General features: G+C 32.2%; 2 protein-coding genes across 2 annotated transcripts; both read right to left on the minus strand.

The window, feature by feature from the left end:
- Nucleotides 1–6,457: 6,457 nt before the first annotated feature.
- On the minus strand, nucleotides 6,458–10,140 carry LOC134274861 (uncharacterized). The gene is made up of 8 exons (XM_062757108.1): nucleotides 10,082–10,140; nucleotides 9,585–9,771; nucleotides 9,161–9,316; nucleotides 8,900–8,961; nucleotides 7,776–7,980; nucleotides 7,538–7,633; nucleotides 6,931–7,026; nucleotides 6,458–6,791 (listed from the first exon to the last, which is right to left on the minus strand). Exons 2-8 carry the CDS (start codon nucleotides 9,738–9,740, stop codon nucleotides 6,513–6,515), a joined length of 1,050 nt encoding a protein of 349 aa, XP_062613092.1. The 5' UTR covers nucleotides 9,741–9,771; nucleotides 10,082–10,140; the 3' UTR covers nucleotides 6,458–6,512.
- A 1,368-nt stretch (nucleotides 10,141–11,508) lies between these two features.
- Nucleotides 11,509–16,229, minus strand: LOC134274862 (uncharacterized). The gene is made up of 8 exons (XM_062757109.1): nucleotides 16,151–16,229; nucleotides 15,360–15,532; nucleotides 15,112–15,273; nucleotides 14,751–14,887; nucleotides 13,369–13,573; nucleotides 12,958–13,053; nucleotides 12,718–12,813; nucleotides 11,509–12,084 (listed from the first exon to the last, which is right to left on the minus strand). The coding sequence occupies exons 2-8, from the start codon at nucleotides 15,513–15,515 to the stop codon at nucleotides 11,806–11,808; spliced, it is 1,131 nt and encodes a 376-aa protein (XP_062613093.1). The 5' UTR covers nucleotides 15,516–15,532; nucleotides 16,151–16,229; the 3' UTR covers nucleotides 11,509–11,805.
- Between the last annotated feature and the right edge of the window lie 627 nt (nucleotides 16,230–16,856).

Here is a 16,856-nt window from a genome sequence, read left to right on the forward strand (position 1 = left end):
TGTTCGACTCTTTTGTTTAGTTTAAATGAACTCGTGTGAAGAAAAGAAACACTTCAACACTCTCTTACTGGAGGCGTGCTGTGTCAGTGTGTTTCAAAAGAAACCTCTTGGTAACGAACAACAAGGTTAAATTAGTTATTGATAAATCACACAAAAATCGATCTACCTCATAAATGGCAAAGGATACAAATGTGCTTTGAATGAGAAACAAACTCATTAGTTGCACTGGCGGAGGTGACAAGAGAACGCCTTTTTCATTAAATATTGGAAGCTACCAAATATCGAATGTTTCTCATCTTGGTCACCATTCTATGGCTATATTTAACAGCTGATTAATTGTTTCTTGTAAAACATAACAGTACCATTAAAAAAGGTCTCCAAATAGCGTCTACAACCCTTGGTCTGATAATATCGAATCTGTCAATGTAATTATATAGCTGTCAAATGTAACATAGATGTCTCTGCATGGATATCAGCTAGGCAGTGTCTCACTCCAGGCGTACATACAGTCTTACCACATGCTTGGCTAATCAAATAAAGCTCTTGGAGTATATTAAAAGTAAATTGGTAGTTTAAAGAGTAAGAGCCACTAAGGGCCTTTTTTGGCCTTATGAATTTCTGGCCAAATATTAGAGAATTTTTATACCCCCCGCTTGAAAATCGGGAGAGTATGAAGTGATTGGGATGTCCGTCTGTCCGTTACGCTTGGAGGAACCCATCTCTTATCCGCAACTCCTCTTTACCACTTAAATGAAATTTAATGAGACTTTCACAGAATATTTGTTACATAGTTCCATTGTGCACCTCCTATTTAACTTTCTGATCCTACACATATATTTTGGCTTTCCTAGGGCAAAACATGGACACGACCATTCTTTCTATAATATTGAAGGATACCCATCTCTTATCTACAACTCCTTCTATACTACTCAATAGAATTTAAGGGGGCCGACTATAGTTTCCATTGCGCAATATTTCACGCATCATAGTAAAATGAAGCGTATTTACTGTTTCAATGCAACTTTTTTCGCTCAATTATCAAAATTAAACAAAATTAAGAAATTATAGGTATAAAAATGTAATTACAATTTGATATAACTGATTTTTTAACCGATTTTGCAATTGATAGGTAGGTTGACGTCATTGCAGTGTGTTTTTGACGTTATGATAATCTGTAGCTCTTAAAGAAAAGGGTAATAAAAATATTATTAAAGAAAAAGTAATAAACATACGCTCTTGAAATTTAAAACATAGAAATTTGAGAATATCTCCAATATTTTTATTGTGTTTTCATGTGAATCCATTGTGTACGTCATATTTTGTAATACTCTATAAAAATAGTAAAATTTGCTAATTTTTTGCATTTTGAGATGCCCCCTCTGGTAACAAGACGGTAGAATTTTGTGTTTCTTACATATATTGTATAATATAGTATTTCATCAAATATTGTAGTTTGAACAAAATGTCTATTGTAGTATTTGTATAATTTGCTTTAAAGTGCTAAAAATTGGCATTTTCCTGTATAATCCTATAGTAAATGTACCTGTATTTTGAGACGGTCCCTCAAAAATACCTGGACGGTAGATTTCCCCCAAACTTTGCGTGTAAACTGAAGTTAATGCAAGTTATATATGGTATAAAAATGAAGAGTTTCGCTATTGTAGTTTTCACACAATAAAACTATAGTCGGTCCCCTTAATGATATTTTCACAGATTTTTTTTATTACATAATGCCATTGTGCACCTCCTATTTTACTCTTTGTTCTGACACTTATTTCGGCTCTCCCAAAGCAAAACATGGACTTCGCCATTATAATGGAATTGGAGACGGGGGTATCATTAAGTGAGCTCATTGTTCACAGTACCTCGATATTTCATCTTCTCATCCAAAATTTGTATTTTTATAATGATAGATCTGTTTGTGAAGATCAATTAACAATTTTTAATTTTTAAAATAAAGACCGTGCATATATTTTAATTCGTTGCTGAAGGTAGTCAAATACGGCTAATCTCTGCAAAATTAAAAAAAACATTCCATTTTCACAACGCCAGTATTCTCAAAAGGAAATTTTGTTATAAGAAATAATAAGAGCACTAAGTTTCTACTTTAATTCAGAAACAATAAATTAAGCAGATGGTGATAGTCAATTTTTTGATTTATTTATACAATTTTTTTTTTCATAAAGTGAATGGGATTGGGCAGAAGGCAACACAATTTTTAGCCCTAACTAATATATGAGCATGATCATTTTATGCATCAGCCCTTTGGCTCAAAATCCACTTTGATGCAGAAATTGAAGACTAATTCACAAAAGATCTTCAAAGTCCGAGTGAAAAAATTACAATGACAAAAGATACTTACCAAGGTACATGAAATTATTCAAAAACCAGAGGCACTGCGAGAACTGAGTTTACTCAATGATATCATTGCTCATTATACCTCTCCTATAATTATAATGGCATAGTCTGTTTTGCTCTGAGAGACCCAATAAGTGTTTGAACAAAAAGTAAAATAGGAGGTGCATATAATGGCATTACGTAATAAAGAATCTGAAAGTATCACTACCCTAAAGGCGTAACAGACGGACGGACATCCCCATCACTATATACCCTTCCACTTTTCAAGCGTGGGTATAATAACTTTTACCTTTTAATACATGCATTTCTGTCATGACACCTAAAGCCAGATTTGAACGATACTTTTTGCGAATAAGCTGTTTAAAGAAGTCTTGAATATTGTTTTCGAAGAATTTTTTCTATTTGTAAAGCATGCAGGTATAAATAGAATTTAAAAAATAACTAGAGGTACTATGAGCACTGAGGTCACCAATAAATACCCCGCCTACCATGTAATTATCATGACAAAGTTCATGTTTTGCTCTGGTGGACCCGAAATAAGTTTTAACTCAAAAAATTAAATAGAAGGTGCATATTGGCATTATCTTATAAGAACTTGTGAAAGTATCATTAAATTTCATTCAGTGGGGGGGGGGGGGGGGGGTTACAGTGGATGGCAATCCCTAACAAGTTGTCGTTCGCTTCGCTACAAAATACTAAATGCCAAGATTCTTAACTACCTATTGCATAATAAATTATAAGTGTAAAACTGATATATTCTTGTTTAACAAGTTAAATAAAATTTCATTTATGAAAATTGTCAATAGTTTTTGTCAAAGTTTTTCAAAGTGTCAAAGTTTTCTGCGATAAATATCAAAAGTTTTTTTTCAAACAACTTGCTACATTAACAAATATATATAAATGTAAAGGTGTTAATCTTCTTGTGGACAATTTTAAACAATTTTTTTTAAAAAATCACGTTCCTCCGCTTACGTACTACTTTTTAGACGTTGACAGAGGTATAAGTGGAAGTATTTCAAAATGTCATCAAGTTTTCAGAGACCAAAGTTTTTCAAAATAGTATCAAAATGTCAAATAGAAGGTGCACAAAGGAACAATGCAACAAAGATTATATGATATTTCATTCAGTGGTATAAGAGGTTTCATAAAAAAAAAGTTTTTCAGAAGTGTCACGGATAGATCATTTTTAACTTGTCAAAATTTCTAAGTCCCCACTTTTCTTTTTTCAAAAAGTTCAAAACCTTAACATCAATGTACTTTTCTTACAATTTTGTCTTTCAAAATTTTGTCAAGGCCAAAAAAATTGTAAAAATGTGTAATTACTAACCGTGACGTTTTTGTTAAAAAGCATAAAGTTTTAAAGTTTTCGGGTGTATTCTTCAAGTTTTTTTTTTTACATGTGTTTATCTTTAATTGATTGCGAAAAACAGAAAAAAGTTTGATTAAAATGCGGTGTATGTCAACACAACAATGTGAGAGTGAAGTTAAATGTCCCAAAGTGGTTTTAACAAAGTTTGAAAGTTTTTGATAAAGTTTTTGGAAACAAGTAAATAACTTAGTTTCCTCTCCTTATATAGTTTTTCAAAGAAAAAAAAATAATACAATCGATACATGAATAAATAGATACAATATAATGTAATACAAATTTGGAGAATCTACATGTTTTCAATAAATTTTTTTAAGAGTTCTGTTTCCTTTCACAATATGACTTTATTTTATCAAAACCTTTTTTTCAGAAAAGTGTCAAATCCCTTTTCATTAGAAAGCTTTTCAAACAGTACAAAATCAAAGTTATAGAAAAATTTAGATAAAGTTTGTCAAAAGTGTACACATGTGAAAGAAATTGGTTTTGTGAATTAGTTTTTAAAAGTGTCAAAGTTTTTGTCAAATTTTTACTAAAAATATTAATTTTACAATCATTTAAGTAGTTTTCTGCCTATGTAAGTTTAACACATGCTGTGTTACAAAGTTTTACAGGCTTATGACTGTCTATTTTTTTGAACTTGTGATAAGACATCAATAAGGCACACCGTTTCGGGGAATAGGCAGTGAGGGGTCACCAATATTAGCTAATACGTAAGACCTGTATAAGGCATTCACTTGGTTATATAGAGAGAGGTTTTTCAGAAGTGTCAAGATGCAGCAGTTTTGGCAGGACCAGAGAAATTTTGCGGGAGTGTCGACCACAGTTAGTGGTTGTCCAATCAAGAAGAAACCCATTGTATTTTGTATATATTTGATTATAATCGTTTGGTCAACAAAAATTTTAACAGGTTAAGTGTGAGTGTAACGTTTTACAAAGTTTCACCGCCAAACAAAGGTGTTGCACGTTACATTATTTGGTGGCAATTTTTTCAAAGTGTCTAAGAAAGTGTCAGAGACTATAGAGCGGATGGAGAAGTTTTTCAAAGTGAGAAGTTAGCAACGATGGTAGTAAATCAAAGTTGGATATCAAAAGTGTCAGGAGATGTTATAAGTACGGCGCACGGCCTAAAGTTAGATTTCCAGATGAAGGCAAACCAACTACACACCAAATGCTGGGGTTAAACTATAGTTAACTAAACCACAGATTTTTTTGTTGCCAAGAGGGATAGGAGGAGTTGATGATAAGAGATAGGCATCAGTATTATAGAAAGATTAATTGGCAGTGACTTCATGTTTTGCTGGTCAGAGGGAAGACTAACCAAACAGATATGTATCGTGTTCAAAAAATCAGAATTGGAAGTTAGGTCAGGCCATTAGAGATTTAGATGGTATACGCCCAAAGCTGGTGACAAATGGCAAAGAATAGATGCCTAGGGAGACGTCACAAATTGTCAGGCGTTGCAAAAAAATTGTATATAGATGTAAAAAAAAGAATTGTAAATAGTTAATCATATGTTAGTCTGTGTTGAAAGAAATTGGTTTTGTGATTTATCTATAAAACAGAGCATGTTTTCCTAATTTCTTAAACACTAAAAAATATTAATTTTACAATCAAAGCCTATGTAGGAATGACTGCACTGAGGTAACACACTGTGTTGGAAATTTGACATTAGATACTTATTTTTTTGAACTTGTGATAAGACCTGAATAAGGCACATTGAGGAGCATGCACCAGCTAAATTAAACCTTTGATAAATGATTAGATAATGTAAAAAGAAAGGATGCAATTGACACATCAAACACATGTGTTATGAAACCCATTGTTGTATATATTTGATTATAATCGTATTGGTCAACAAAAAATTAACAGGTTGAAGGTGTAATTGTATTCACCACACAATTTCGGCCGCGTTGCACATTACACATGTAATAAGACATTATGTAACTTTTGTTAGCCAGGCACAGGCACTTTCAGTAAGCCCCCTTGTCATCCTGATCTCAACCCTTATTAACACGTATGGAAGAAGATACTGAATGAAATTCAGCAGCAGTAGGGATTTCACATGGAAAAACATTCAATAAAAGAATTTTTTCATGTGTAAACTCTTTGAGGAACGGTTGTCCTGTGAATGTAAATGGAGGATAATGCAGTATTTTTGTGAATTTTTAATTCTAGGGTGCCTTAACATTTCTGCATATTGTGTTAAAGTGCTTCAATAAAATAAAGTAAGTGAGAAAAAATTGTATTGCTATTTTTTATCCTGTATACTTATTAAATTATATTGTTAAAATAATTCAAAATAAAAGAGACTTGAGAGAGAGAGAGAGAGAGAGAGAGAGAGAGAGAGAGAGAGAGAGAGTGTGAAGAGAGAGAGAGTTAGAAACCCATCTTTACAAATCGAAGGTCCCAAATCAACACTTGTGGAGATTTCATTCGATATATACTTTATAGTTTGCTTCTTTCATTGAGGCGCATGGAACATCTAAATTAAATCTTTCATAAAGTATTAGATAATGTAAATAGAAAGGATGCAATTGACACATCTTATCATGGAATGCGAGTTGAGTTGGGAATTGTAATTTTTTCCGAAAGACGTCGCTACAGCCAGTCCATGAACTACTGAATGAAATTGGTAATATGTTCTATTAACTAATCAACATATATGGTGAATCAAGTTTTATATCTTGAAATTGAACAGAAGCGTATTTTTCAAATGATCTTCCACAAATTTAAGCAAACAGATGGTAACTCAAAAATGAGCACTTTCCCTTATATAGAACAGTTCATGTTAAAATGGCTCCACTACACCTTTAGACAACAAAGGACCATTTTCATATAACTGCAATATAGGCCATACAGTAAAGTGGACAATCTTTCCATGTTTTGAGTGTTCCTTCATATTGTCGTTTATTTTAAACCCTTCTTCGGGCCACACAAGTTTCATAGGCGGATCCTGAATAGAAAATAACCAGCATATTCGAACACAGCTCTCAACATAGTTAATTATTTCTTTAGATTTATCCCATCCTGTTTCTGCAAATGCACCACCGTGTGTATACCAAAAGATCTAAAATAAAATTTAAGAAAAGGAATCTAAAATTGTAATATTTGATAATTACCGCACATGTTTGGACAATTATCATGAATGCAAATAAATTTGAGTAACAGTGTAGTCAGTTTGTTCTATCAAAACTAAACATATTTACCTCCTGAACAGCTGGTACGGCGTACAAACCCGTCTCCTGTTGTATCTGATGGACTCTAGGCTGCAGTTTCTGTTCTGTGGTGTGGTTTACTCTAGCCTACGAAATATAACAGGGGTTTAAAACATAATGGAAGAAAAGATTATTCATAAATTATTGTTTTAAAGAGGCTGTCATACAGTGCAGACATGTAGTGACGTTTTTGAACAGGGGGTACCAATCAGGAAAAATTTTGACGCCCTACTTGCAATAGCTTCGACAAGCAAATGAAAATCGGAATTTGGAGAAATCTTATTCATGAATAATTTAAATGCACATATTTTCAGAATAATCTGCAGGAGGAATCTGGTCTGAGATCGCCTTTTAATCGAATATTCTTTTCCAACCAGAGTTATGTCGTTACATGTTTTCCTATCGCCGACTGCATCATCTCTGGGGAAATCGTCTACATTCATAAACTTCTTAAGGAAAATACTTTAAAAATGGTTACACTGTATACTATTTAGACAATTTACCCCTTTCAAGAAGTCAAAAATGAGACAAAAACGCTCACTTTAAAAATATGTATTTACTGTTTCTTTTTATTTTACTCACTTTCAAGGTCACTTACATTTGCTATTGCTGGTAATCCTAAGGGGTAAACTAGAGCCTCCGTTATTTTCCCTCTGTGTTTTCTGGCTTCTTCTCGACATAATTCATACGCCATCTGTATCAAAATTCAAAGTGGTTTAGTAACCAAATTCAGAGCAGATGTACTTTTATGTACATTTTTATGCCATCCCCTTTTTTTTTATCAAACACCCTCGCCTTAAATTTTAAAGCTCTACTATCTATTTCATTAAGCTTACTTCTAACATTTTGCCCAATCTTCTAATGATTTCCTCTTCGTTCCTTATTTGACCCATGCCTTTTAATGCTTTAAAAGCAATGGTCCACTCCCTGTGATAAAGATCTCTGAAGTACTCAGCTATTTTCTCTGGTGTATTCAGGTCGCTCAGCTCTATTTTAGGCCGATGGTGGTCTCTCCGTTTTTGGTCACCAACCATGGAAAAACTGAAATAGAATGCAATAATAAGACGGTCTCAATTATTTAATTGATAAAGAAAAATGTTATGGTTATGTGCAAGGGTATACACGCACTTTCTAAAGAACTCAATCCTAGATCTTTTTTATTCATTGATCATTTCATCTTTTTGAACAATATAGGTGGTGTCATTTAGTCTGACTTAAAAATTTCATTCTCATCCTTGAGACCTAATGGAAATTGGAAAGGGCCTTTTTTTTTAACTAAAGCATGGTCTCAGAACTCCTGTAATATTTCACACAGTAGCTAAGAATGATGCGTGGTTTGCACGGCGGCTTCAGAAATTATTTCACATACTTATTAAACACAATTCTCTGAATCTCCCTCTTTTAATATCAGATTTTACATCATGAAATATGAAGACAACGAACATTAATCAAGTTAAAAGTTAATTATTGGAATTAATTTCATGGACATACAGTAATGTGAATTTATTTTGTGCTCAACTTGATAGTTTATAATATTATACTTTTATGTAAATTAGTTGAATCTGATTGGTCGACAAACATATCTTAAAAAGCACTATTACCCGCTGAACAATGAAGTCACGCCCTCCAGCGTAGCAACAGTCAACATTGCTTGACGAATGGTTCTATTCCAAAAATTAGCGACTGCGCAGAATTAATGCGCGCACGGTTCATTCTTATATGTATTTGCATAAAACATTCAGTATAATGTAATAAATATAGCATATTTTATGGAAATCATAGAATATACGTATTTTGTGGCTTCCTCACAACCCAATATTTATATAGGTACTTCAACTCAGCTACATGCATAAGTGAGCTAGTTTAGAGGCTAACACGCGCAGGTAGTATTTTTCTATAATAGCATCCAGTTTTAGATTCTTTTAACCCAAGAAAAGTTCCAAGTATTGCATACATGTACCTTGTTTCACGATCTTCACTTGTGTTCAAATACTCTGAATTGGTAGACCCTGCAGGGGAATTCTTTAAAGGAAAAAAAATAAAAACCATAAAAGAATTATAAATAGTGTGATATTTCTACTTACTGAAATACTAGTAAACGTATTTAAGATATGTTATAGAATCGCTTTAAAATACATGTATATTCACAATACTTTGAAGTTTTGTGATGTTTTATATATTTTTGGATATGTGTATTTGATAGACTCTTGCCTGTACTTACACTGAATACAAACTCTGGAACAACCGATTGCCTTTGGAGGTAGTTTTGGTACTCTTTTAGAAGATTATGGAATTTTTCTTCGCCGTCTGCCTTGTACTTTAATATTTCTTGTAAATGTCTAGACTGAGCAGCATTCAAAAGCCTCATTATATCTCTCTGTAATTTGAAAAAAAAAACTTTATGTTGTACACTACATGTTTAAAAAAATTTCTATTTGAAATGTAACAATATGAATTTATCTAAGATTACTAGCATTATGTAAACAAATAACTTGAAATCAAATTAAAGGCAAATAAAATGAAACAAGGCATAAATGAAACAAAATGATTGGTATAATAAATATTTTCAAACATTAATTGAATAAATTAACTTCTGAGAAAATCATAATTTATGTTCATATAAGATTCACTTCCTTTTTACTTACCTGTGTGTCTGGGATCAGCATGGGCAGCGTCTGACATATAGCGTTAAGTTCTCTAATGGCTATTTCTACATCTGAAGTACTGAAGTCGCTCTCGTAATATTTACATTGATGCAGTTTATCAAAAACTTTCTTCAAATACGCGTATTTGTCAGACATCTTTATCTCTCTTCTCCTGTAACCACTTTTTCTATAAAAAGCGAATAAAAATTCAACTTAATTGACTACATTAACGATAGATTTTAACTGATTTGCAGTGTTTACCTTCGGACAATTCCTGTACAGAAACATTGAGTGCATGGTCTTGTTATCAATATAATCAATTACTTTAAATGTTCAAATAGCTGACAATGTAAAACATTGAATTGATTATATATATTTAATTTTAGTAATGTTTGTAATTAAGAAATTTTTAACTGAATATTTTATTATTTTTCTTTTATCCCATATTTTGATAAAAACGCCTTTTTAAATATAACCAATCAGCGATAAGTACTTACCTACAAGACCAAATTTTATCACCTGAAAAAGATCTTGAACTAAAAAAAAAAAAACTGAAACAAAGCATAACAGGTTTAGTGAGGTTATACGCTACCTCAGTCTTTTAAAATACCGCACTTTACTGGAGATTTGACGTCAGTTTACACAGTGTATGGACAACAACTCCTGTCAGAGTTGATAATTTTAAGCGATTTGTTTTAATTCCTTAAAAAAAGTAAAATTAATTTTACAGTTATCTGAAAGCTTTTGTTAACTTTAAGAAAAAATATATATATTAAGTATGTTGTAAAATGATTTTATTATAAAGGGGAAAAACCTGTTGTTCTTTTATATTTTCCCTGTTTTGGCCCCAGTTCGATCGGAAATATTTCAAAGACCATTCTTTTATATACAATACACTACTGCCTAACAAACTGATCTCTTCAACTATCAAAAAGATCATTTTGTCTGTATAAAGATAAGGAGTTGTAAAGATTTTTTAAAAAAATCAATACTGAAATGTAAATGCAAATGTTTGATGCAGTCAAAGCAGATATAGTCCTTATATAAAAACTTGTATAGCACTCTAAGCTAGTCATTTTTAGCAATAACATGGTAGATTTTTATTACGACTTTAATTTTTTTAAATGTTATTGCATCTACGTGTCTGCCCAAACAACTTGCTTTTAAACAATCTGATATTACAGCATTTTTACGAAGTACAACATTAGATAAAATTAGGCCCCTATATTGAAAAAAAAAATGATAAAAACTAGTTTCACCTTATTCCTAAGAAATGTCCTAATAATAAAGTATGATATAGCTTTTTTAAAGTAATAGAATAAGGTTTTTTCGATTAAAAAAAATGATTAATTAAGTAGAACAGCAATTCAATTTAATTTTTGTAATATGAATTAAATCTTCAAAAATGCAATTATAATTTTACATGCAGTTAGTGAAATTTTACATTTTTGGAAAGTATAAGTCAATTGGAATCATTATAGTAAATTATAAGTTTTCTATACGTATATACAAAATATAAAGGAACATGTTAGAAGGCACATGTAACTTATCAAATAGAAAAATGACCATTTGCAGCAGGAGAAATGCTCAACGTATGTTAGAGAAATCAATTTAAATTGGCAGAAGCATTCATGGTCCCCAAAGCCAGCAATCAAGTTACTTGAATCTGTTGCGTTATTATAAATGAGTGAAAAATGTATTGGGGCATAAATTCCTTGCTTTTTTCATGCAATATTTGTTATAATTCATATGCTTTGTCTATTTATTTCAGAATACAGAATTAAATATGAATAGTACTTACATGTAATAACTTGGAAAAAAAAAATATCAACTGCCTCTGAGACGTTTAAACGCTCATTTCATAGACTACACTGAAAATCGATCTATTTATCCACAAAAAATATAACGAAATATAATTCATAGATATGCTTTTAATACAATTTATCTTTTCAACTTTAGCTACAAAATAAGTTGTAGTGGGTGTATGCCAATATCTATTTCAGGTACTAGTATTTATTTAGTATTTTCCGTCTCACTTACTACAGCATATCAGTATTCTTGATCATAGTTTCTAAGAAATATAGTTTTAGGTGTTTCCTTCATTTTTTTTCCCAACGTTAACTCAGAGCAGAAACAAAAAAATCAGCAAACTTTTAAATTGTGATCACTCAATGTGAAAATAAATTCCTTTTCAAATCATTGAAAATTGATCAGCTGGTTATCAGACTGGTTGGACGACACCTTTGGACATCAGAGGACCATTTCTATGTAAATATAATGTTGGCCACACGACGTAACTGATTACAGTTCCCCGTTTGGTAAATTCTTTGACATCCTCATCAATTTTACTCTGTTCTTTTGGCCACCATAACTGCATAGCAGGATCTTGAATGGCAAATAGCCAGCAAATTTGTACACAGCTTTTGATGTAAGTCATTATTTCCCGTGATTCGTCCCAGTCGTTCATTTTAATTTCTTTTTCATGGTGTTGCTGAAACATCTGAAAATCAAAAATGAAATGATTTTTTTTTAATCATAAAGGAGAATTGTACAGGTAATGTGAGCACTAAGCTCACTAAATGATACCTCCGCCTAACATATGATTATAGTTACAAAGTCCATGTTTTGCTCTGGGTGACCCTGACTAAGTGTCAGATCTAAAAGTAAAATAAGAGGTGCATAATGGCATTATCATGTAATAAAGAATCTATCAAAGTATCATCAAATTTTATGTGATTTAGGATGAGTGGCGGAGAGATTTAAGAGATGGGTACCCTTTTCAATATTATAGAAAGAATGACAGTGTCCATGTTGTGCTATGGGAAACCCACAATATGTGTCCGACCCACAAGTAAAATAGGAGGCGCACAATGGCACTATGTACAATGTACATGTAACAAAGATACTTTGAAAGTTTCATTAAATTTCATTCAGTGATATGAGAGGAGTTGCGGATAAGAGGTGGGTACCCCAAAGCGTAACAGACGGACATGCAGACGTCCAGACATCCCGATCACTATATACCCTCCCAGTTTTCAAGCAGGAGAGGGTGGTTATATTTACATATCATTTCTGAAAAATTAAAAAACTAAATTTACTTTTACCAATTAAAATCTTTTTATAATGTGTATACCTCCTGTATGGCAGGGATGGCGTAGACGCCCGTTTCTCTTTGTATCTGACGGACTTTGGGGCGCAGTTTTTCCTCAACATTTGGCTCTACACTGGCCTACAATATTGGAAGAGATGTGTATATGGAATCTCTTAACCATTGATCATAATGGCTTTATCATTGACAATGCAATTTTTGACTCGAATATGCACATGAGAATCATATTTCTTTTACTGAATGTTCATATTGCACTGCTCTTACATTTAGTGTTAGATGAATTCCAACGGGATATACTAATGTTTCTCGGATTTTTTCTCTGTGTTTTCTTGCTTCTTCAAGGCAAAACTCATAAGCCATCTGTAGCAAAAAAAAATTGAATTAATATTCAAAAATATCCCATTGTTAGCCAAGTATTCAAAAGAGTGCATGTTATCATAACACGAAAAATAATTCCACTCTATAATTATATAAATACACTAAAAAATGGTAGTTTTTTCTGGATCTTATCCAAGTGCGCTCTTAAGAACACCGTATCTGGCCTTTCCCCCTTCTCTTAATGATTCTGAATCCTTCAATATTTTGAATTCTTAGGTTTTACATCTAATCTTATGGTATCATAATTCGTGATCTGTAATATTTATTTATCATAAATATATTATATATCTGACTGACCTTTAACATTTTACCAAGTTTCTTGACAATATCTTCTTCGTTTCTAAGCTGCCATTTTTTGTGTAGTACGTCATAAGCATTGGTCCACTCGTTGTCGTAAAGTTCCTTAAAGTACTCCGCTAGTTTAGTTGGTCTGTTAATATCACTGAGGTCCGCTATAGAGGGATTGTTGCTTCTCAGTTTCTCCCCAGCAACCTTGCTTAATCTGTTAATATAATAATTCTATAGGTTTTCGCTTCGTTCCTCAAGTGAAAACGGGTCAAAACAGACAGGTCAAAATCAATAGTTTTCTTTCAAAATAGTCATAATTTTTCAAATTTTAGCCCATCTGAACTGAGGGCTCAAGTGAGTTTTTCTTGAGCATATTTTTTCTGGCATCCGTTCGTCAGTCCATTCAAGTTCGTTAAATAAAAGAATCATGCCTCAAAGGGCACTGAACAATAAAGTTAAATCATTCAGATAAAAATTAGCAAAAATTTCACTCCATATGCAACTTTTACAAACCCTCTTTTCATGAACCCGGGATTGAGGTGGGACCAAAATGGCCGATCAAAGTTCAACATATTAGTAAATAAATCTTCTAATGAACAGCTTAGCCTTGATTAATCACATGTGTACTTATACGGAAGCATTCTCAAGTAGTGTAGATTCAACTTAATTCAAATTATCCCCTCAGGGGCAGGGTGAAGCCCTTTTCAAAGTTTTACATAGAAAGATAAATATGGAAAATTGGAAATACATGTATCATACAAAAACTCAGGAACAGCAAAGACAGGAAAAATCATATTGATGTGGATGAAAGTTATGTAGTTTCAAGTCTGTTCAAATCATGACCCCTAGGTATAGGGCAAAAATATCATTATCAAAGTTTTTGCCTTGTTGTAAATTTTGAATTTACCGGGTGGCAGTAAAAACAAAATTTACATTGCCATCTGGTAGTACAATTTTTATCCTTGGACTTTAAGTAACTTAAGGCGTGGTATTTTCGACGTAACATAATCAGTGTATGAAATTTACACAGCCTTTCATTTACTGTTGAAATATACATGGGAAAGCAATACGTCTCAGTAATGAAACGCTGTCATTGGATCATTGCTACACTAGTTGACATTCGCCCGAATTTCTATTCCATGTATATTTCAACAGTGAACGAAAGGCTGTGTAAAGAGATGGGGCTTAATGTTATGAATTTCTTAACCCATGATAATTTGAGAGACGTTAATTATGTAGCTTCGAGAATGCCATGTCTCACTGAAAGTCCAAGGTTGACAAAGAATTGTACTAAATTTAAAATTTATAACATGACATGTTTCATATTAGGAATAAATAGGAAAAATCTTTAAAAACCTTTCACTTAGGAGCCATTGGGCCGGAAGAATTACCTGTTTTTAAGTTCATTAATTTCCATGTCCTTACGAGCCATTTCGTTACTAGTTTTTGAAGTCATTGATTTTGCAGATCCTTTATGTTCCGGATTTGGTCCAATTTCTGAGGGTTTGGCACTTCCTCTATGTGAACCCTGTGTGTAAGAAACTCGGGTGTTATTCAATTTATACCTGACACAGCACTTAAATTATATACCTGTTATAGTACTTTGATTTACTAGTACTATTATTGGAATGTTAATGTTAAAACTACAACAGGTATAAATACAAAATTGTTTAGCAATTATATTCTGTTAAACAAAAGTGAATTTTGTTATCTGAAAATGAAATTCGCTTCGCTTTTATTTTATTTACTCACGTGCACACTTCCATTTGAGGGTCTGGCTCTTGATTCCAAAGACTGTTCAAAATCTTTTACAACCGTTAAATATCTGGGCATGATTTCATGTTGCTTCTTAAACCTAATTAATTCTTGTGGTTTTCTTGATTCTGCCAAATCAAGAAATTTGAGCAAATCTACCTGAAAAGAAAACCATCGACTTGAATATCATTGTGTATATGTATAAAACTAATTTCTAGTACTTTTATACTATATTTAATTCTTACCTGAACAAAGGCAGGTACAGTCGTCAGGGCCTGACATATGGCCGCCAATTCTCTCTTTGCGTACTCTACATCAGAATTGCTGAAATCATTTTCGTAATATTGTCTGTTTTCTATGCATTCCACAACTTTTTTCAAATGACGATATCCGTCACCCATTCCTTCTCCTTCAGAAGCTAAAACAATAAATAAATAAATAAATAAGTCAGAATACGTAAAACAGACAGGAATCACTCCTTGTCAATATTTAACATGAATGAGCATTTTTCCATATTTAACTTACAGCTGTATTATTAACACAGATTGTTATTTTAATATGCTGCTATTTAAATCAATATTTTAAGGTATTCATCTGCTAATCTCTATATTGATTTTATCATATCTGAGAACAAAGAAAACATCTTTTGGAGATATAAATATCTGTATTGAGTTATGAAGACATAAAGCTTTGTATTTAAAGCTACCCAAAGTAGCTATTTTTACCTACTTTCTTATGACCAAATGCAGGAACGGCGCAACAGTGTCACACTGATAATCAATATGAGAAAAAATTTGCCAAAAAAAAACTTTATAGATCAATTTTTAAAACCAAAATGCCTGACAGGTATACTATATTTCTCCTAACGCAAAAGGATTTCTTTTTAACATTTTGCTTCCATACAATCTTTTTTAAAAAAAATCCCTGTATCAGAGTACTTTATGCGTTTCAATTGTTCAATATTTTTACAATTGCAAATATGCATTTTAATTCAGCATTTATTATACTAATGATAACCAGGCTAAGCTCTTCTTACCTGTGTTCAGATTCTACTTCCTGTTTCGTTTTCACGGGATTTTCATGACAACGGCAAACAAAAATCAAGAGGCTCCTAAAGGGGTTTATCCACAAATGAGGATAAAATGGTAAATATTAATTTGATAAATTCACTTTCAGCTATGGACGCATTACGGCTGCTAAAACACAATAATAAACATTTGAACAGTCAATGCTTTTAAACGTTCACCTAAATTTAAATCGATCGATACAAATATTGATGTAGAATCACTGGATAGAACGCTACATTTGAAGTGACGGTAATGTGGCATTGGGTGGCAGCCCCGATGTGACAAAAGTCATACGCAAATGCATGTGTTGTGTACTGAGAGGTTAATACTTAAGTAAACTAATCTACACATGTATACATGAAGCGTTTCTTGATGATGACAGCTTTTCTCCGACTTCTATACATGTGTATATGAAAGAATCGATCTGTCTGAATACTTTCATGTAAATTATAATAAATAAAAGCCATTCATGATCATCATTTGATTTTTTCGAAACAGAATTAAAGTTTGAACTAAATCTAGAATCAGATGTACATGTACCTAAATTTGATTTGTTTATGCTAACTGCACTGCATATGCTTTATTTTTTCCATTAATAAAATATATAATAAGATACAAAGATTTTGTGCAAAGGGAATGAATCCCAAAAAGGAATTAGAGGAATATCTTTAACGG

Source organism: Saccostrea cucullata, unplaced genomic scaffold, assembly GCF_032062105.1.
Source record: "Saccostrea cucullata isolate Sc308-1 unplaced genomic scaffold, CSIRO_AGI_Scuc_v1 ctg931, whole genome shotgun sequence".
Classification (NCBI taxonomy): domain Eukaryota; kingdom Metazoa; phylum Mollusca; class Bivalvia; order Ostreida; family Ostreidae; genus Saccostrea; species Saccostrea cuccullata.